Here is a 22,665-nt window from a genome sequence, read left to right as displayed (position 1 = left end):
TTTCTGGTTTATGCTCACAGCTCCCCCATTAGCAAGAGACTATGACTTTTCTTTCTACACTATGACTGCACTGGTCTGTGCTAGAAAACTAGGACTACACTTATTAAGTCAGAGATGGAAAGGTGGAGGAGGAGCTCCAAATCTCAGGTTCAGTCCAGTTTCGTGGAGCTGACTACAGGCAGAGCAAGACACGATGATGAGATGCAAGACAATATAATGATGCTCTCCCTCAAAACTGGGCCCAGGCATATTAATGGCAAGCAGTGAAGGAGGACAGGTGTGGGGATCTTGCCCAATATGATCCAAGGAAGAGGCAGAACAGTGTACCTTTTTTACAACTGGTGTTAAGATTCTTTGAGATTCTGAAAGTCTGATTCTTCACACAGATGCTAAGCCTAATACACAATGGAGGCAGATAGGAGAGAAAGGTGTCTTACAAATGGGGTGGAGGAAGAAGCAGGGAAAAGGATATCCCATGTTATACCTAGACCACAAGTCATCACGATGTAGGTGATAAGCAGTGTAAAGCCAAGGAGAGTACTGAGAAGAAGTGTACACAGAAGTAGGCTTTTCCCCTGAAGGCATCGTTCCTTCTTTGCACCTGCTCTCTGCTCCTGGTCACAGGTCTGAAGAGAGAAAAATGAGACAAAAGAGAAAAAATGAAGAAAGAAAAATTCATATTAAAGTTAGCACTGGTAATATACTTCCTCTTCCACCTAATCTACTAGAAAATCACTCACAGGACTAGTGCCAGGATACCAATAGTCGTCCAGGTCATCTAGGTGACTGTACTCCCGGGGGCTTTCTCACCTCCTTCGTTTCCTTGTCTTTTCCAGCTACAGCTATTGCACAGTCTTATGAATTATGCATCAAAAAGCCAGCTTGCCATGAGGAGACCTGTCTGTCCGTAGTTCCTTCTGGTTTATGGAATCACCTTGCATATACCTCCTGAAGATATCAAAGCCTTTTTGAGCCCATAAAGCTAATAACAGGATGGCTAGGACTGGTGGTTCTTTATTCTGTTACAGTCTGGCAATCTGAGCACTAATTTCAGATCTCTCCTCAAGAAATAACTGCTGCATCCTAAGCCTTCTAGTCCAGTTCAAGTGGGAGAAAAGATTTGCCCTATTCTAAAAACTGCAGTAAGCCGTAAGTCACAGATATACAGACAGATTTTATCTCACTTAAATTTGTGTTCATAATCTAGGTGTGTTTTTTTAGTCAGTGGAGAAGGCTAGGCACCTTATGAGTACAGCTTCTGTTTTAGACATCTGTCTTAGGATGAGCTGAAGCATCCTCCAGATTTACCTCTTTTTCTCCATTGACTGCAAAGGAAGCTAGATAACTATGTTAGGATACACACCTAACATCTACCTGTGTAAAGTTAGATAAAATGACATTTACTCTGTGTGTCCACTGCTTCTACCTACTTTGATGCATGTAAGACTGGAGAACAGCAGATTACTGTACCGTCCTCACAGCGTCAAGTTTAGGTCCCTGTGCTCAAGCCTGGTTCTCTGATAAAAGAAATCTGTTTGAGAAACCTTGACAGGCCTTGGCGCACTTTGAGAAAAAGCTAGAAGCAGCCTCAGTGGAGGTGCCCACTTCTTCACTTGGGAGCTGCTTTTTTCAGCTCTCATGTGTGATCTCCATCTGAGCTATGCTGCAGCAGCAGCCATGCTTATGGCTGGCTGTGTGCCCCATTGATCTGGATCCTGACCTTAACCTACAGTCTTGATTCTGCAGGTTTGACCTTGGACCTGCCTCCTCACAACAGACTTACCTGGCAATCTACACTCTTGGTTGACCCTGGCTACTGTCACCAGACCTGCCTTACCCCCCTCTCATTCCCATACTGTGGGGGTGCACCCCTTGCTGGTAAAGTCCTGCCTGTCTTGTCATGACTCTCAGGTTCTAGATTGTATTTCCTTGTCTGCCCTTGCTGCTCCCTCACATGCAGCAGCTAAACTGCATTTGTCACCATGCTCAGTATCTATCTTCTTTGCCACAAAACCAGAAAACATAGATCTTTACAAAAAACACAAGAAGAAATGAAGCAAAATCCTACAAGAATTAAGTACCTCACAGCATATACCCCTTCACCTGAGGAAAGGCTAAGGAAATGAATGTCTGCTGTAATCATCTTGCCTAATATACTGTGTAAAATTCCTGTACAAAAACATTAACAGAACAAAAAACATAGAAAAACAGACCTCATCATTTTATATCTTTCAAACGTGCATTTTATTCAACCATGAACAGAAGCCTCTTAAAAGCCTACGTCAGCTTACTTGGCTCATGGAAACTGCTAACAAGAGTTAAATACCTAAGTGCTTTTCTCCCTTTAACATCCTATTCTCCTGACAACTTCTTTAGACAGGATACAGAATAACTAAATGGAGAGCAAGTACATACAAGTGAATCCAGGTGTTAAAAGGTGCTAGATACAGAACATGATCATACTGGCGAAGTACATTGTAGAAAATACAAAGGAGGAAATCCAAATTCCTTTCATGTGCCCCTGTAGCAAAACACTTTAGCTTTTACTCCTCAGGCAGAGAGTAAGTGTCATGACCTAACATTATGGCAGGGAAGTGAGCGAAAGAAAATCTGCTTGGCTGAAAAGGAAGAAGAACAAGTACTCTTCAACTTGCAAGCCCTCATCTCTCACCTTTTAGGAGAGAGTGAATGATTTACATTCACAATGCTCCTGACTTCTCTGTCGCAATAGACCTCTTGTTTTTCACATTGAAAATTTGACCTATTCCTGCTATGAAATAATTTTGCAATTCTTTGGGCTCATGTTATCAGAGGACATCCGTTTCTCTCTTTCAAGTACTAAATGGCATGGCTGTGGAGATACTAAAAAGAAATTGGTATTTCCAGACTGTCACTGCAATTTTTGCCAAACTTCTGGTTAACAGTAGGTCTATATCGAGCGGATACATTATGTTCCTTTTGAAATGGAAAATGCATCAAATTAAAAAATCTGTAAGTGAACTAGACTGTCCCCCTCAAGACTCCAATGTAAAACAACTGAAGAAGTACCTGGCTGAGAACAGCATACCCCAAAAGAACAGCAAACCCCAAAAGAAGAGACAGGGGAGTGGAAATTGGTGTGTACCTCTACTTAGAAACTGGATTAAGGTCTGTGTTTTGTAAGCCATAAGGGAAAAAAGTGTTCTTCAAACACTTCACCTTCCATAAGGAATGTCTTTCTAATCTTGTCTCTGTTACTGGGGCTGGATTTGAGAGAACCTGTGGACCTACATAAACAGAGAAAAAAGAGGAGGGCAATCATACTTAGTTGTCCCTTATATCTTTTTCATGACAACAGCTTAAAGAAATCTAGACAGACAAATACCTGTTCTTTCAGTAGTCTTATAAAGATACTGACCTGGGCAATATCCCTGTCAGCTTCTTTATCTAGTATGAACTTCACTTTTATGCCACAAGCAGACTAAGTGGTTCACAGGCACGGAAATACAGAGCCCTTCCTGATTCAGTGATCCTTGGTTAAGAAAGTGTGGATTTAACTAGATGGAATTGGAGGTGGGATAAAAAAATTCCCAGGGCACAGGATGCAGGAACATTACATAGCTTGCAGGAAGCAGAAGCACTTTATTGTGGTATGTTTTGAGGCTTGGTTGCCTCATCCAGCACTATCCATATAAAGAGACAAGTGAATAGTTTGAACAAGCCTGTGGATAAGGATAAAGAGCCTTTAATCTCTGACAGAGCTTTTCCATATGGGCCTCACTTTCGAGTAGGTGAGAAGAACGGTTAGTATTTGCATGAAGTTGAAGATGAATGCAATTTCCAGTACAGTTTCAGTTCTTTCATGCTTTTCTTTTAAGAATGTGCAAGTGCTCAAATTTAAATTGCTTCACTGTAGCTAAGTGAGATCAAATGCCTGTAAAATCACTAAAAGCTGACTTCTAATTTTCCTCAATTATAAAATGAATAATTTTGAATTTATGTACTACATGAATCATCCAATTCAAATGCAAGCATGACTTAGGCTAGCAGAATCTTGATAAGCACTGTTATGACTAAAGCAAGAACTGTTTGATGCAACTAAATCAGCCAAACAATTTGACTTTCCTTCAGCATCTCCTTCCATCTGTTTGTGAGCCATTCCTGAATTCTGCAGGGAGGCTGAAGTTCCTTTGCCTAATTCTTCCTTACCTTGCATTTTCCCAGTGTTTAGTGCTGTTGCAGAAGCAGCAGCATCTAACTTTTATGAAAATAAAGTAAATTAAAATAAAGAGATCAAAGGCAGGGAGGATTGGAGTTATTTTTCATAACTATTTACCAGACAGTTTAGCGGTATTATTTTTCAGCCAGTAGATTATTCACGAATTACTGACATTGGCTGTTACCCAAATTGTGTTTATCACATTGGTCATGTGGATGACGTTTTCAGACTAATGCTCCAATACTCATAAAAAGTCAACATGTTCTTAAATTTATATTTTGCCAGCAAATCACTTAAGTACATAAATTGAGCACATTAAATGCTATTGGAGAAATAGTATTTTAGCCTGTGTTCAAAATATAATACCTGCTAACATGAGAAACTAAACAGAAAGTTTGCTGAATTATATTCTGGACTACTAAAAGTTCAAAGCATAACCATAACTATTTAAAATTATGATTGTTGTCTGATCTTTATCACATAGAAATATGAGAATGGATATACAAACCAAACATTTCTGCTAATTCTTCAGCCAGAAAAATGCAGACAAGATAAAGTGACTGTATGCATTACAGCCACAGCTCTTGCAACACTGAACAGCTCTCAACATACAAAACATACACATTCCTTTTTTAATATTATTTAGTTACATAGAAAACTTTACTTAGCTCTATTGTCTTTGAATGTTTTGTATATTTTAGCAACCCTGAACTAACAGTTCGGTTCGGTGTGATTTGTCTGTAAATACACAATTAACACTTTACTAGTTATTTATATAAGACATCAAATCAGGAAAAGGACACTGTACTACATGGGGAGAAATTAGGCTTACCATGTCATTCTCACATTCAGAAAACTATGCCATGTATACCCACAGTTATTTGTGGGGAAAAAATTTGCATGTTTCTGCATAAGGGCTTTCTTAAAATAATTTGTTGAAAAAATGGGGATACAATAAAAGATACAAATAATCAGATTATTATTATTATTATTATTACTACTACTTATTGGTCAGTGCTTCAAACAGATCTGAATACAGCCTCAGAATGGACATTAGGATGACTAACAGGAAGGGCAAGAACCCCTAAATCCTCACACTACATCCCACATCATTAATCCTGACACCCGGACAAGCCCCTGCTGGATACAAACTGCCAAAAGCTCAACTTTCCCAGTTCCTGAGGGCAACAGGCAGTGTACCTGTGACAGGGGAAGAAAAAGAGAGGGGTGCAATGGAGGTACCTCAGCAGATTGCAAGACAGACCCTTACCTCTGGAAGAGTCCTCATCCTTGTCACTGAGCAGGCTTTTCTCCTGTGGTTACCACAGTTGTCAACTCTGTTTACTTATTTACTATCAGTCTCCTGTGCCAAGCCACACTGCTAAGTTCAGAGACAATCTCCTCTTCCCAGCTTGGCTGATTGCTGTGGGGAGGAGAAAAGAGAGGAAAAGCTCTGAGAAAAACGCCCTTAAAGAAAATGGGAGGGAGGGAAATGGATACATTTCTGCAACTCTCCACCCACCTTCTCCTCCTAACACCTCTACTTCTCATAAAACTGTATTTTTTGTTCCCTTCTACCTCTTGCTGTGACCCATGCGTCCCTCTGTCTCTTGGAGCTGCTCCGAAATCTTTTTGAACAGAAGTATGTGATTCTTTATCTCCCACAGCCTCTTCTCAACAATTTGCTGCTTCTTTTCTCTCCAACAGCCTTATTATCCTGCCCACCCAACAAGCCTGTTTTGGTCTGATATTCTCACTGGTACTAGCCTGTTTCAACCTGCTGCTCTTGGGCCTGGAGGCCTATGCCTATTGCAAGATAGTGTGGGTTATGGGTCCTCATGCTCCTCCTCCCACAAAAGAAAGGCCGATGTGCTGACTTTCTTTTTGCTCTCATCTGCATTCCTAAGTCCATTCAAGGGTTGAACACAAATATACTTCCGATTCTTTTTTTTTTTGCATTAAGAGGCATAAAAGAAATCATTCATTACTGGTTCTAGTTACAGTTGTTTGTTGCTTCTCAGGCGATGGCCAGCCTGCGTGTCTTTGCTTCCTTAAGGATGCATACTGGAAAGATCTGGGAGGGAAGTTTCTCTGCTTTGAGGACTGGGAACCAGGATGGTTGTGCCACAAGTGGGGTTTGGTACCCAGTGTGCAATGAGCCAATCTTACACACAGAGCCAAGATATTTGTTTATTTCATGTCTGCGCAGAGATGGGTGCCAGGTGATAACTCCACAAAGCTGGCACACCCTGCAGTTAAACAAGTGAGCAATTTATAGTTTTAGATTCACCTACTTAGTTTCCAAAGTCCTTCCCCAAAATCATTATTGGTAGTTGCTCACCTGCCACCATTTCTATTGGGCTAAGGTTTTCTCCTCTTCGAATTAAAAGTACAGTGTTCTTTTATTCTACAGTGCATGCTCAAGGACTGTGTGTGTGGGGTAAGTGTTTTAGGTCTTGAATTGAGTTGGTGGTCACGATCTCCCCCTGCTGCCTTTACTTTTCCCCTAGTTCATGCTTCTTTGGCAATCGTCCAACCTTCGGTGCCTTCTGTTTCCTTTTTATCAGTCTTTAGTTCCTTCTTCAAAGGTATAGCTGCTGGCAAAGCCTGCATTGTTTATCCAAAGTAAACAGGTCTACATAGTGAAACTATTAAGTAATGGTCCTCCTTAGAGGACAATGCATTGTGTTTAACCCTAAATGGAGCAGTATCACCACAATTAGGCCATAACTCAAAGATCTGACTACAAGATCACTCCCCCGAGACTTTAAAAACTGAGTGGTGGATGTTGGGAGTTGAGACCTTCTCAAGTGGCAGCTGGGAGCTGAGAGAGATGGTGAGGACCAGTTTGGTGTCAGCTTCACAAATGACTGAAACAAGCAGAACACCAGGACAGAACTGTTTACCTCCCCACGATGCTAGTCTCTTAGGGGAATATGATGCCTTGGTTCACTGATCTGAAGATAATTAGATATCTGTTCAGTGGTTCACAACTTCCCAAAACTTTGGTCTCTCTCCTAAAGTCCAAATCTTCTCCCCACCTTCATCAATCTGATTTTTTCCCTATTCCTGTAGTGCTTGCATAATTTCTTAACATCTCTGATTATATTGTGACAACAGACTTCTTCTATGGCTGAAACAAGTTACTTACTCCCAGTTCTTTCTACCTCTCAAGTCACTGGTAGCTATATATTTCTACATTTACCAAACAGCTCTAAATACTGCAAAAAAGGTCCTTGATGACCCTTCTTTCCTTGCAATAGGTCACTTCCCTTCAGCTTAACATCAGAATCCAATCTGTAAATACTCCTTCCATGAATGCTTGAGATTCAACTTAGTGGAAGTAACAAGACACTCTTGTGGTAGTCACAACTCTTGCATCACTGGGAGGAGCATTACTGTGATGCATACTGTCCAAGAGATACAGATGTGCTTTGTTCATTGTGGCCTAAATTAATTTACAGCTAGTGAAATCCCAAATCTTTATGCAAACTGACAAATGGGAATATGTAACAAAATTCAGCCCTTATAATTCTTTGTTTCAACATAGCTTTAAGTCTTCCACATGCTTCTGCCCCATTTGCCTTTGAGCCTTTTTCACTCTTCTCTACTGTACATCTTTTCTCACAATGGCTACAGTTCTAGTACTCTCTCACAAATGCTTTTTAGTAGTTGCACTGATAGTATAGACAAAGAAATGGTATGCAAATGTGTGTAGTGACCTGACTAGGTTTAATTATAAGTGATCTTACAGTGGAGAGATCTTTGGAAACTGACTGGACAAATTTGTTCATGACAATATGCAGTTCATTTATCTGTCTTATCTATGTGTCTGAACGCTTCCATCTTCATAATTACAGCATCTAACAGTTCCCAAGCTTTAAGTAATGAAGTTAATTTTACTTCTGTTTTCTCTAATGAACACTATCTAGGCTTTAAAATTTCTCTGGGCAAGGAATTTATTGCCTTTTTGATTATAAAATGGCTATGATAATTCTGAACACAATGTAATTTAAATTAAAGCAAGTAATAAAACCTTAGCTAAAGTATTCAGTTTTAAAATGAAACTTGAGAAGACCAAAAAAGCCTTTTGGTCAATATGCCAATGGGATATGATTGGAGTTAACATTGTTTCATGAGCCAGTATCTTTTAAACAGGTCCTCTACCTCCTGTTGATTAAATTAATTTTACCACATAATTTGACAAAATGTTACATTGATATTGCCACGCCATATGGACTGTCCCACACACACTATCTAGAAACACTGTGAATGTTTATATATGGGCAATTTTTTCCAGACTTTGTAAACTAATCAGGACACATCTTGAAAAGTAGTTGGATCACAACCTCATTGTAAGTGTGCATAGGATGTTTCAGGAAATGAAATGCACATCACTTTCACAGTGAAGAGCATGGGTCTTTGAATTAGTACATGCTTCAGTGGTGCTGTGATGCTGAGAAAGCTGTCTTGCAAGATCTGGCATGGAGGCGATATTCCCCCTCCTAAGCCATCACAGACCATAATGTTATATACTGGATCTAACAGACACTACTGTTGGTTTCCATTGGAAGAGTATGCTTCTGAGTAAAATTCTACTGCAACAGAGTTTGTTAAATAATTCAGCAGGAATGTTGAACTGTTACAGAGAGAATCAGGTTGTTAAAACTTTTATTTATTCCAAGGTTCATGTCTCTCTTTGGAGACAATGTAGATTTATTTCACATAGATGCTCTCTCTGTGCTTGTGCTCTGAGATATCCAGGTATAAGACATATTTTATCCAAAATTATATGACCCACACTTCAGAAAAATCTGTTTGACTGTGGTCATTGGCTGAAGCCAAGTAATTCAGACACTGTAGTTATGTACCTTTTCAAGCAGAGTTTCTTGCATCTATCAAGCTAAGGACCAAGCACATTTTCATCTGGCAGCAGTAAGCCAGGGAAGCATATCTTACATTTTCCACACTACCAATTGGATATGGAAGTCTTCTTCAGGTTAGGTGCCACAGGACCGTGTAATGTCTGTATATGCATTTAAGCCTTGAAAAATGTCTACCTTGGAGGGGATTGCATGATGGCACTGTGCAGTCTGACATCTTTATTGAATATACAGCCTATACAGCTTTGGGGATCTTGTGAGCTGAATACATGAAGTATTCATGTATACAAGGATATGGTGCTGTATACATGCAGTTGTTTTTTCCTGCTAGCAAATAAGTTTCTTTAAAGATGGCTTTATCAACTACCGAAAGTGAAGACAAAAAGTTTCCCTGTAAACTTTTTCTAACTACAGAAGCAGGAAGCGGGGTTGGGGGTGGGGGAAACGTCACAAGTAATCCTTATCGACTGATTCCCTTCTTATCTTTAAGGCACAGAAGACAGCTCTGCTCTCTTGATTTCACAAATTGGTGAGAAGACCTTTGGCTTTTTTCTCTGTGACAGACTCTTTCTCTTCTCTATACAATGCATTAGCTTTTCCAAATGTAACACTGAACAGCACATTGAAAAGAATACAGTGTTGGACATGCTTTCCATCTGTCACACATAAAAATGTTTACTGGCAATTATCTTCTAGATACCACTTAGATTTAAATAGATGTATGATTCAAAGAAATATGGAATTATTAAGTGCATTGATGTGTGTTTGACAGATGTTGTTGCAGGTTTTTCTTATACATTCAAGATGGTTAGGAATCTAGGGAGATTATTTTCTTAATATCTGTCCTGAAGTGAATTTGAATTGGGACTTTGATATTCTACATTGTGTGAATAATAAATTCCCCTGCAACACCTTGGCAGGGTGAAGTTTTGCTTCACAGATTGGTATTCCAGTTTCAACCTTTGAAAAATACATATGTATCATAGACTGCACAAAAAATTGGCAGCTTTATGTAATTAAATGAAAAAAAGCACATTAGAAAAAACATGATGCAGCAATGTTAATGTCACTGGCCATCTTGAAAACTCCTGTGGAAAGGTTATCACTTACAAAGAGACTGTACTTAGTTTTAAAAATAAACTTACTAACTCAAGCTTTTCTACCTCAAATGGTCACTGATGGTACTACCAGTGAACAGTGTGATTTGTGGATTAAAGCAACATGAAAGAAATTCTCATTTATATGAAAGACTGCCTGCCAAATGTTAGTAGTAGTTTTCATAACCATCAAAAGCACAAATTTGTTTTGAAAACGTCAGAACGCTGTAGCACTGTGAGAGCTTGTTGCTTCACTAGAGAAGTTCAGAAGAATGGAGGTAGGATAACCTGAGAGCCATAATGTTTTCTATTGTGGATGGGAGCACTGATGGCAAGATAAATTCATTTTAAACAGCCCAGAATTAGACCTGCCAGTCAGGGAACTAGCAGAGTGTTCTAACTGCCCCATGGGTGACATAGAGAGATCCCTTCTGGGGCAAGAATGCTCTCAGAGACTCTTAGGTACATATGCAGATGGGAGGTTTTCACTACCTTTTTTTCTGCCAAATACTTGCTCTCTCATCTACCTTCAGTCCATCAGGTACATAGAATCATAGAGTCACAGAATGGCTAGGATTGGAAGGGACCTTTTAAAGATCATCTAGTCCAACCCCCCTGCTATGGTCAGGGCCATCTTTCACTAGATCAGGTTGCTTAAAGCCCCGTCCAACCTGACCTTGAACACTTCCAACGATGGGCCATCCACAACTTCCCTGGGCAACCTGTTCTTCCAGCTGCTCTGGGGCCACTTGTTCAACAGCTTTACTCAGGAAAAAGGACAGAAAAGTCGCTGATACTACTAACCACTAACATCCGTCAAAAGACTTCAGATTCAGAGGAGGCAGGAAGAAGGGGAAGGACCAAAGGTTGTAACCACAAACTAGCTCAGTGTGTGGTAGTTTGTTACCTCGTTGAATCTGTTAAAGAGAATGAGAAAAAAAGTGGGATAGCCTGACCTGTGTGGGTCCTTCAAACTAATGATTCATCAATCCATCCAAAAGGAAGAGTATACTCCGACCTGGAAGCAAGTGGATAGAATAGATGCAAAGTGTGTGAATCAGGAAGTAGACAGGAAGGGTAGCCTTGATGACAGAAAAGAAAAGAAGCTGGTTTCAGGTAGTAGAGAAGGAAGTCTGAGTATGAAGATAGGAGGGTAGAGAATATTAGGCAAGAAAGCCAGAAGGGGAAAGACTTGAAAGTAAGAATGGCAGGAGAAGACATTGAAGATGAAATGACAAGACACCCATCTTATTTTCTTGAGTTTCCCTGGGCATAATCCTGCCCTACATGAATGTTTTGTATTATTTTCTATGTTACTTTAATATCTCATTTTATTGCTTCACTGGGCACAATCTCTAAGAATAAATAGGCTTAATTATAAAATCACTTCAGGCTATTGTTAATGATTTTGTAGTTTGTTGCAGTTACTGTACTAGTGAGAACTTGAATTTTTTCTATGCAACAGGGTAAAGATTTATATTTAAAAAGATTTTTTGTAGTTGTATATCTTTTTACACATTCAGACATTAACTGTGAAACCATCCCAAAACACCCATGAGGCATTGTTTTCCATTCAGAAAAGCAAGTCCTAGTCTCTGAAACTTTTATTTAAAATGAAGGCGGGCAAGAAAGAATAAAAACATAATCCCTGAATAAGCAGCCACACAGCCTGCTGTTGAGGAGGCATGCTAAGGCAAATGAAATGGCTGAGACCAGGAGACTACCAGAGGGATTCTGTTAGAATTGACTCTGTACCAACTCTGTTCTTGCTTCTTCACAGTGCACCACCTTCTGAAATACACCCTAGAAAACCATTTTCCACAGTTCTTTAAAGTACTGGTTACCTACTTTGTCTTTTACAATTGCTTACAGGCTGATTTAAAAGGATATTTGCTCTAAAATTCAGTTCTGATTCTGAAAAATCAGTAGAACAAAAAAAATCCCCTTTCACATTCCACATAATCAGAAGTGGTGAATTTAATAATACAAAAGCTATGTATGTCCTGTGTTTTACTGCATTAGCCCTACAGATCCAACTGAGATGAGAGACAACCTTGTGTGAGATGTGGAGCTGTTCACTAATATCTACTTATGGCAAACTCAGGCTAAGTTCTGTGCTTGGTGACAGTAAAACAGAATTAAGCCTTATAAACGATGGATGCTAATGTGTGAGGTGAAAAGGGCCTTGAATTTCAGAGATTATGGGGCAGAATCAATTATATTTCACATGTAGATTAAGTTCTTCTGATGCAGAATCACTTGAGTCATGACTGTTAAAATGCAATAGCCGTTTGACCAAAACTCAGAGACTTGTGTCTCAACATGTATATTTTAACTGTTATGCCACAACAAGAAATTATGTGGAAGCATAATTCCATGGCCATTGGCAATGCTTTAGAAGGTGTCAGTAAGAACACTGTTTTTCAATATTTTTTTGGATAGAAGTACATCCATATTATTTACTATTTGTTACAGCTGTGGACCAGATATTGAAGTGTCATCAGTAATAAAAATTCTTCTCTTCTGTTCAGTCTCCAAATCTGCTGTCCCCATTTGTGTTTTAGATCGTACTTGATACTAAAGCTCTTCATATACTTAGCAATATCACAAATAACACTTGTGAAATGCAAAGAGGACTGACATATTTAAAAAAAAAAAGTGATCTCATCTCTCCTGAAGGAATCCTCAATTTCCTTGCTCTGTATTTCCACCAAGTTTTCATTTTATGACTTCTCTTCTTACCCTTTTCGTCCTGTTCGGTATCTCCAGCTATTGCACTGTGTTTCAGTAGTAAGGCCTAAACTCAGGATTCTGGTAATTTAAACTTCCACTCCTATCTTTGATCCTGATGTAATATGTGGGGTTGAGTCATCTCCTAACTTGTTGTTTGTATCTGCCCAGCAATGTGGCATTTTTTTAAATTAACTAAATAATTTCCTGTGTGACTATGAGATATTATGAAGTACCAAAGACTCCAGTACACAAAGTCAAAAGACAAACTGAACAGGCTAATTAGCAGGGAAAGATTTTCTCCCAGACTGAAATGGAAACAAATGCATTTTTAGTACACTTCTATGTAGTTAAATGAGTAAGCTGTGCTTTCATTCTCTTCTCAAAGGCAGGTTCAACTTTCCCTGTGACATTCCTGCAGCTTCTTGTTCAAACTCTTCTAAAAAGTTTGCCATGAGAATATATATGAGTTTTTTTAATCTAAATTTTAACACTCTGCTCATAAAAAGGATCTGACTTTGTAATTATGAAGCCTGCCACTCCTTGCCCTTCCCACAATGTACGTGGAGAAAAGTTTATTCTTCAGAGTTATTTTTCACATGTGTAAGCCCTTTTGCAGGGGCTTCTCTCTCAACTAAACAAGGCTGGTGTTTTCAATTTTTGCAAATGTTTTTAACTTTTGGAGTTCTGCCACATAACCTTAATAGAGCTACATAGAACAGTACAATGCCTTAATTCATACAACAAACAAAAATTGCTGTTTGTATATCCCAGCATGCCATTTGTCTTTTTTACAATTGTCTTCACAACTGTTGCTGTACCCACCAGGTCCTTCTCTGCAGTTTTGCTGACAGCTTCTTCTCTATCAAGTGTTTATGCATATGTTTATTCATATCTATAAGCATTTGTCTGTATTTTTTCACTCTGCATCTCCAGTTTGTTAAGATGATTTTGAATTCTGAATCTGTCTTCCAAAAACTTTGTGGCCAGTCCAAGCCTGGTGTTATCTACAGATTTAATAGTCTCCTGTCACTAGAAAAATAAAATTATCCCTGAATATTGGATGCAGTATTCCAGATACTGTCTTAAAAAGTTTTGAGGGAGAGAATCACTTCCCTTAATCTCCTGTTAAAACAGCTCAGAATACTGTACACTGTATACTTATTCTCTATACTTTCACTGAACTACTTTATGTACTTAACTACTCACCTACTGTGGTAGTTAATTCTGTTTAAACAGTTTTCTTAGTCAAACCCTTGGAATTTACTTGTGTTGAATAGCACTGATATTATTCATTTTACCACCAGGTGGTAGAAAGATGGTACTGGGATGGACTCATTGATAAAGTTCTCAGGTACTGCCATAGTCCATATTGTCAGGGCCTTGAGTGCACTCCTCCTCCACTGCTTCTGGGGTTTTGGCTGCCTAGATTCAGAGCCAACTTTCAGAGTGCAGCTGGCTGACCTTAAATCAAATTGGTGTGAGAAGCCCCAGTGGAGCTTGCCCTCCCTATTTTCAGGAGCTGCTTCTAAGCTGAGCGCTCACCCTTGGTCTCTACCTGAGCTATGCTGCAGCTATGCCTGTGCCTTTACACATGCTTAGCTGATCTGAATACTGATTATGACCTGCAGACTTGAATTCCTGGCTTGATCTTGGACATGCCTTATCACTATGGACTTGTCTAACAATCACTGGACTGCTGGCTGACCCTAGTTACCATTTCTCTGGCAATCACTGGACTGCTAGCTGACCCTAGTTACCATCACAGAGCTTATCTGTTATTCTTGCTCATACGCTGTGGGACTGCATGCCTGACAGTGCCCTTACTATCCCTGCCTGCCTTGCGGTGGTGCTAACTTCTTGGCTCACCTTCTCTTATGGAACAGCTCCTCCTGCTGCTCCTTGACACACGTGGCCATTGCAATCCATGCTTCATCCATAATTCTCCCTCTCAACTTGCAGAATCTTGAGTAGCTTTTAAAATCGATGTACTGGTAGTAGCCTCCCTATAAACAGCGTATGGGGATATGTACTTTGTTAACTGTCTCCAAGAAGATGGGGAGTTCAGGTTCAGCTAACACCCATCTAATCTCTGTGATATTGTTTTTGACTCATGGCTAGACAGTCTGGAAGATGGCCTGGAAGACCTCCATCTCCGTCTGCACTATGGACTTCAATTTCGCTGCCTAGCAATCAACATCAAGATGATAAGGCTACAAAATTCAATGGGGGACCTTCTTCACAGGTGTTGGCATCCAGAATGTGATATGGTGACACTTGGTGACAGGCAGTAGGTCACTGCATAGAACCTTGAAGGTAACCTTCTTTATGTCAAAATTTGGCACTTCCTGCTGGTCCACCCAAGTGCACAACACAATATGACCCCAGGAAATGGAGGGTCATTTTCTGCAGTGTGAAGAAATTATCTACCCTTCAGCAGCTCACTTTGCCCCTTCCTGGAAAAAATTATTGGTCCAGGACTTTCTAGATAATTACCGAGCATGAGTGTAATTGAGAATACAGCAGCAGTAAAATCAAAAACAGCAGCTAGAATGGCAGCAGTATCAGTCAGCTTGTCAGTTGCCAGGCAGGGTAGGCTTGGCCTGGCTTTTGAGGTGTGCAACGAGTAAATGCATGTGAGTCACTCCAGGTGTCTCTTAGCCATGGAAACAAAGATCATTGCCTGGAATGGGTCACCAGGACAATAGAAAGTTGCATGAAACAACTCCCAAGTTCTGTAGTTTGTAAATATGGGATGAATTGTAACATACTGATAGTCTACCAAAACTAAATTAAGAATAATTTTTGTAAGCAATTTGGTGACATGATCTGTGCCCAATTCGCTAACTGTACAAACAACTTGTACCACTAGGACTGTACTGTAGTATGTTAATAACTACTAACAGACGTTAGCACATTGTTACGTAATTTCATTAAATGTAGAACTAATCTATCCTGTTGAAACATCACCAGCATTGAAAGTATTTATGATACTTGTTTAAAGCAGTCTCTATACTTACTATTCCTCTTAATTATGTTCTATTATCTAGGGATTGTACTGCTGCAGGTTGATTAATCCATTATCCTGATGATGCATGGATGCTGTGGCTCTGTCTTCCTGAGGTTGAGCCAGTAGTGAGGCTGAGCACATACTCCTCAGGCATATACGGAAACACACAAGCACATACAGTCAGAATACTCAAGCACGCTGCTGGCCCCAGAGATCAGCATGCACAGGAAGTACCTCACCCCATATAATGTGCCTTGAAAAGTTAGCTAATGATCCTATGAAGCTATCAGAAGCAGCAAGACATTTAAAAACTAAGCATCCAGAACAGGAAGACAAACCTCTACAATTTTTTTCAGTGATATTTCAAACTATGTGATATTCAATCCAGTACTTTACAGAATTTCACTGAACTTAATGATAAATGTTTAGAAGCCTTCTTTGAGGTTTCTTGCTTCATAGCAAAAGACAAAAAGCCACATACCACTGGGGAAACACTTGTTCTTCCTGCCATGGTAAAAATGGCTGCAGTGATACGCAGAAAGCAATATGGTGGCAAACAAATGCACTCCTTTGTCAGCAAACACTGTTGGAAGATGCATAGAAAACATTCCTGAAGATTTGAAGAAACAACTATCAGTACAAATTACACAGTGTGAGAGGTTTGTTATGCAGCTAATGGTATTTGCTAGATTCTGTTTTGATAGTGAAATGCATGAAGAAGTACTTTCTGTGAGCCACTAAAGGAAAGACCTACCAGAGAAGCTACATTCTCAACAGTAAATTACTTCTTTAATAAAAATGTTTTATGGAAAAGCTGTGCAAGTGTAATGACTGCTGGAGCAGCTGCTTTGGCATAAGAAAAGGATTGCGTGGTAAGGTTACATAGATAGCAACACACCTGAAATTCATTCCCTGCGTTGTTCTCAGGCAAGCTATTGCAGCAAAGAAATGGGAGCCAATATGCACAAAGTACTACAGGATGTCATCAATGTGGTTAATTTTGTAAAAACAAGACTTCGGAACAGCAGAATCTTTACAGTACTTCCTAATGAGATGGGGAGTGACCACGAAAATCCTTTGTACCATACAGATATTTGCTGGTTATCTCGTGGTAATGGGCTTTTAAAAGACTTGTTGAATTTAAAGACCAGTTATATGTTTTTCTTTTACAAAAAAAGAAGTGTTCTGAATTTGCTGATCTTTTCTGTGATGACACACGTCTGTCAGTAGCATGCTACCTAGCAGTTATTTTAAAAAAAATAAACACATTTAATGCATCCCTTCAAGGTGAAAGTGACATTGTAACAGTGGGTAAGAAAGTAACTGCTTTTCAAAAGAAACTTGTGCTGTGGAGATTTTTGTGATTTTCTTGCCAGAAATGATGTGTGTCACCTACAAAAATTCTCATACATGAACACTTACAAAATTTGGAAATAGAACTTTCTAATCTGTTTAAAAATCTTCCAGGTTAAGACTTTCAGTGGGTTTTGAACCCATTTATTAAAGATATAAGAATGCAACACCTTCTGATTAGTTTGCAAGTTTTGACATCAGGCAGATGGAAATTTGCTAGCCAAATTTCAACAAAAATCTTTGCATATGTGGTGGATGGGATTGAAAAATGAGTATCATGATTTAGTAAGCATGGCCAACAATATATTTCTTCCATTTGGATCTATGTATTTTTGTGAGGTATCTTTTTCAGCTATGACAGCCATTAAGACCAAGTATCGAAATAAACTGAACATAGAACCAGACCTTTGGATCACTGTATCACAAAGTGTTAAACCAAGATTTTAAAAAATAATGAAACATATCCAATCACACTGCTCTCACTAAAAATAATTATTAATAATATTTTTAGTGAGAACAAAAAAGGGGTTTGTACCATTAATAAAATAAAACAAACATTATTTTTAATATACTGCTTATTTAATCTTTAATCCTTTTAAAATTTCTATTTTTGTGTATGTTTTATAATGTACATAATATGTGCACTGGTACATGTATATAATTTACAAATAAATAAATATACATATATCAGGGGTGCATGCTCAAAAATTTTTTATATATAGGAGTGTGTGATCAAAAAGTTTGATCACTGCCCTAGGCAATCACAGATTACATTAAAGCATTTGTAAATTCAAACTACACAAAGAAACAGTGTTGAAAAAATATTTCAAAATTACTCCCGTGATAACTGCCCACACCTTCTACTGTACTACTGACAGCAATTTGTATCACTTAGTTTCTAAAAAGTCTTTGGGTTTTTTCTTCAGTGGTCTATCCTACATGTAAAACATCCTTCCCAAACCTTTTCACTGAACCCAAACCTGTCCACTCATTTAGAAGACCCTTAAAATTTTTCTTCTTGTATGTGAAAAGTGTTTGAATTCACTCCTTTTAGCAAGTACAACAGAACTTAAAAGTATGCACATTCCATATTGGAGCAAGACTCTGACTCTTGTAACACTTGTGCCATTTCTCCTGTATTTAATGCTGTATATTTCCAGATGTTAAATTCCTCAGCTAAATCTTGTATTTTTTCAGGACACTAGAGCAAAATGGACTGGTGAAGTACTTTGGCAAAATAATTTTCATTTTCGCTTTTTCTATCTTACTACAAATTTATTATTTTTGTTTGGGACACTCAGAACAAGCCTGTAATGATAATTATAATGCTTAAAAATCTCCACACGCATAAGAAAAACATGATAATACACTTTGTAACAACCCTTTTAATATATCTAATAAAGTTAAGGAGCTGACCTGAGGCCCCAATAGAAGGACATCCATTTTGTTTCTTAATGCAGAAGAGGCTATGGTAAGTATTTCTCATAAACTCAGAAGTGATAATTGTGCAATCCAGGGAGAGGCTTAGGCATCAGATATAAAATACAAATTTAGGCATGTAAAGTGGGACATCAGATGCCAGAGTTCAAAACTGTAGCTGTGAAAACCCCAGTTCAGTGGCTGCATAACCTTAGACATGCTTCATAGCGTTAGCCTGTCTATATGCCTGGTCTGTCACCTCTTCCTCTGCCAGTGCTAAGGAAAGCACCTGGTTTCCCAGTCACCACTGAACAGACACAAAGGAAGAAAAGGAAAAGAAAATGCCCAAATCTCTCTTAATGGAGCGTAAGAGATGTAGATACTTTCCCATCCAGACTACTATTCACCTTGAAGTACTTTTTCAAGGTGGAGATACCTGTTCTTGCTAATGTCACCTTCAGATCATTTCTGAAGTTACAATGCCTTTTTGTCATGGGAAGGGAGGCAGGGTCCCTATATCTTTCTCCTCTACTATATAGCAGTTAGGACATTGTTATGGGTTTGTGTGGCAGGTTTTGTGTTTTTTTTTAGTAGCGGGTAGGGGGCCGCAGGGCCGGCTCCTGTCAGAAGCTGCTCGAAGCTTCCCGGGCTCCAAGCCGGCCCCGCCTCTAGCCCAGGCCGAGCCCCTCAGTGACAGTGGTAACACCTGTGGGAGAACAGATTTAAGAGCGGAACCCACAGTGAGTCGGGGGATTGGAATGTGAGAGGAACTTCTCTGTGGATACCGAGGTCGGAGAAGGAGAAGCAGAAGCAGGGGCGCCTGAGAAGGCTGATGCCCCCGCAGCCCGCGGGGAGGCGGCAGGTTGTGTGTGTCCCCCCCAGCCCAGCCCATGGAGGGGAGCGGGGGAGCAGATGCCCCCCAAGATGGCCGGGACTCTGTGGTAAAGCCCGCGCTGGAGCAGTCTGTGACTGAAGGACTGCACCCTGTGGAAGGGACCCACGCTGGAGCAGTTTGTGAGGAACTGCAGCCCGCGGAAAGGACTCACGTTGGAGAAGTTGGTGAAGGGCTGTCTCCCGTGGGAGGGATCCCACGGTGGAGCTGGGGCCGAGTGAGGAGTCCTGCCCTTGAGGAGGAAGGAGCGGCAGAGACCAGGTATGACGAGCTGACCCCGTCCCCTGTTCCCCTGCGCCGCCGCGGGGAGGAGGTGGAGAGAACGGGGAGTGGAGTTGAGGCGGGAAGGTGGGAGGGCTGCGGGGAAGGTGTTCTCAGGTTGGGTTTTGCTTCCCAATATCCTTGTTTTACTTTGTTCCTTCCCCAAGTTGAGCCTGTCTTTTGCCCGTGACCATATGTGGGGAGTGATCCCTCCCTGTCCTTGTCTCGACCCACGAGCCTGCCGTTATATTTTCTCCTCGTTCCACCGTGTCCGGGGTGGGGGGGCAGTGAGCTAGCGGCTGCCCGGTGCTTTGTTACCAGCTGGGCTGAAACCATGACAGACATTTAACTGAAAGTTGGAAGGCAAGGCCAGATTCTCTTCTGGCCAGGGTTAGCAAGCTATCCTCCGGACTGCTATGCTCCAGCATGGTGGGTGAATAAAAACAAGGACAAAAAGTGGGCTCACAGCAGCCAAAGCAAAGAAACAAAGTGGTAGATCAGATTGACATCATGACATGATGATCAGCAAGAGCAAATTGCATGCTTGCTTCATCAATTAGCTGGTAGGAATGAGCTGCCAGTCAGTGTAAATCATACCTTTCTCTTCAGTTGGCCTTGGTGTGATTGGTCCTTAAAGGTGTATTTAGGCTGCTGGCTGCAGAACTTTAATGGTTAGGGGCTAGCACTTCTGACTGGTCAATACATAAACAAAACACCATAGATTCAGGGAAGGAAAAAAAAAGGACTGGAAAACAAGTGTACTAAAGCATCCAGTTCCCTGATGAGTGGGAATAACACTAGCTATTCCATTACAAGTTGTAAGTGGAATTGAACCAAGGTCTGAACCCTTTGTTTTGTTAGGAAAAATCAAGTATATAGTAGCCAAGCTGTGAATGTCTTTTCTGCAAACCTAGGACCCACAGTGAGAATGCTTGCCTAACAGTTGCGGGAGTGAGGGAGGAGGAAGAATGTTAACTGCATGATGGCCAGATGTGGAAATCAGATCAGGCTCCTCAGATAGGTTTGAGAGACTTTAGGCATTTGTGTACAAAAGTTAGCTCATTCTGTATTTTCTGAAAATATCTCATATTTCTTGCATGTTCTGATATTGAAATGATCTTTCTCCCCGATAGGGCTATGGGGCCCAATCCTAGCATGAGAGAGAATACACATATTTGAAACTCTTCTCCATCTTTACATACATAAATTCAGAGGGTTCTGTGCAAACTGGATTACAACACACTTTTAAAAATGCATGGGTCCTTTAAATGCAAATCCTTTCTCTGAATTGAAAAGACCGTAATTGAATCTTCATCTAATTTGCATGCTTAGAGAAAGCAGCTGAGCTATTAATCATCAAAAAGATGTAAAATAATATAAATATTAAATGACTTATTATGATACTTCTTCTTTTGAGATAAATAGGCGAGCATGTGCTGATAACAGCTAGTTGGGATTGGCATTGCCCTGCAAAATCTAAGGCTTTCAGGAGCCCATGAAAAGCTGAGTAAAAATTGTGAGTTCTTGACTTGCTATGTATGCATTATTTTCTCTCCTTTTTGTAGCAATTGCTATAATTGAATCCATGGCAGGACTTCTAGGAAATGGAGCTGTTTTGGCTGTCTGTTCAACTAGCTGCATCAGGAGCAAAATATTGTCCTCGTATGATATGATTGTGATCTTTCTGAGTTTATCCAGATTCTCTTTGCAGTCCTGGATGATGCTGGATTTGTTCCTAAATCTGTTTTGCGAAACCTCCTATTACGAAGAAAATTTGTTTGTAATTTTCAAGACAGTTTTTATGTTTCTGAACTACTCCAGCCTCTGGTTTGCTGCCTGGCTTAGTGTCTTCTATTGTACCAAGATTGCTAGTTTTACTCAGTCTTTCTTCATCTGGCTGAAGCAAAGAATTTCCAGTCTTGTGCCCTGGATGCTGATAACATCATCTCTTTTCTCCTTTGCAACCTCTCTTCCTTTTGCCTGGGATGTCTATGACGTGCACAACAACTTCACTGCTCCTTCAACCATGACAAACTCTTCAGAAAGGAGAGTCACAATGAAAGCTAGTTTTTTTTTATTGATTCTTCTCTGTAATGCTGGTGTAGCACTGCCTTTAATAGTGTTTGTTGTTTCAAGTATCCTGCTGATTAGGTCTCTGTGGATACACACCAGACAGATGCAAAATAACGCAACTGGCTTCAGGGATGCCAGCTTAGAGGCCCATATTGGTGCCATCAAGTCAATCTTTTCCTTCCTTATCCTCTATGTTACATATTTTATTTCTTTGGTTCTCATTTTATCCAACATTTTTTTACCTTTAAGCATTGGGGAAGCCATGTGTTTAGCTGTAATGGCTGCTTGTCCTGCAGGACACTCTGTGGTCTTAATCTGGAGCAACCCCAAATTTCGAGAGCTGCCAGCTAGGATTTTGCACCACGCAAACTGTCATGTCAGAACTAGATCCACATAAAAGATGCTGGGATAGCCTGGGCTTTCTAGTTTAGATCCAAATTAATTAAACTGAAGTCCCCAGAGGTATAAAATAATAGAAGCATGAATGAGTAGACTATGGCCCTGATCTGGAATCATGAAGCTGGGAATTTGCTTTACTTGGATGTGATCCTTGTAATGAGGAATTCTGTAAGTTCTCTCCTATTTTAAAAGATGATTGCCTGCAGAATATAAGTAGTGTACTTGCTGTACTTTATTTAGAAATCACCAATATGTAATCACTTGAGATGGTTTAAGTTACGAATCAGACTCTCATGATAGTAACAGAACAGACCTGCTTAAGCACAGGCATGCTCAAATTTTATACATGA

At 40.0% G+C, this 22,665-nt stretch overlaps 2 protein-coding genes across 11 annotated transcripts in view; one reads left to right on the top strand and one right to left on the bottom strand.

The window, feature by feature from the left end:
- The window catches only part of KEL (Kell metallo-endopeptidase (Kell blood group)), a 42,118-nt gene extending 22,194 nt beyond the window's left edge, over window positions 1-19,924 (bottom strand). Inside the window, exons 1-5 of one of the 10 annotated variants that reach the window (XM_069786081.1) lie at window positions 19,737-19,919; window positions 16,400-16,501; window positions 5,469-5,621; window positions 4,189-4,237; window positions 485-626 (exon numbers count right to left, since the gene is read on the bottom strand). In XM_069786081.1, the coding sequence (XP_069642182.1) occupies window positions 485-500 (16 nt within the window). In that variant the 5' untranslated portion in view covers window positions 501-626; window positions 4,189-4,237; window positions 5,469-5,621; window positions 16,400-16,501; window positions 19,737-19,919. Of the gene's footprint in view, window positions 1-484; window positions 627-3,124; window positions 3,267-4,188; window positions 4,238-5,468; window positions 5,622-5,720; window positions 6,184-16,399; window positions 16,515-19,736 lie in introns of those variants that run through there. The other 9 variants (XM_069786085.1, XM_069786084.1, XM_069786076.1 and 6 more) reach the window with 9 other exon arrangements.
- Window positions 19,925-21,377: 1,453 nt separating this feature from the next.
- On the top strand, window positions 21,378-22,313 carry LOC104321744 (taste receptor type 2 member 40). The gene has a single exon (XM_009924605.1). The coding sequence runs from the start codon at window positions 21,378-21,380 to the stop codon at window positions 22,311-22,313; it is 936 nt and encodes a 311-aa protein (XP_009922907.1).
- Window positions 22,314-22,665: the final 352 nt, after the last annotated feature.

Source organism: Haliaeetus albicilla, chromosome 6 (genome assembly GCF_947461875.1).
Source record: "Haliaeetus albicilla chromosome 6, bHalAlb1.1, whole genome shotgun sequence".
Lineage (NCBI taxonomy): Eukaryota > Metazoa > Chordata > Aves > Accipitriformes > Accipitridae > Haliaeetus > Haliaeetus albicilla.
This window is presented reverse-complemented; position numbering and strand designations above follow the sequence as displayed.

What these genes read in the sequence shown, in the direction of transcription:
- LOC104321744 (XM_009924605.1), top strand. Translation starts at nt 21,378, where the DNA reads ATGTATGCATTATTTTCTCTCCTTTTTGTAGCAATTGCTATAATTGAA.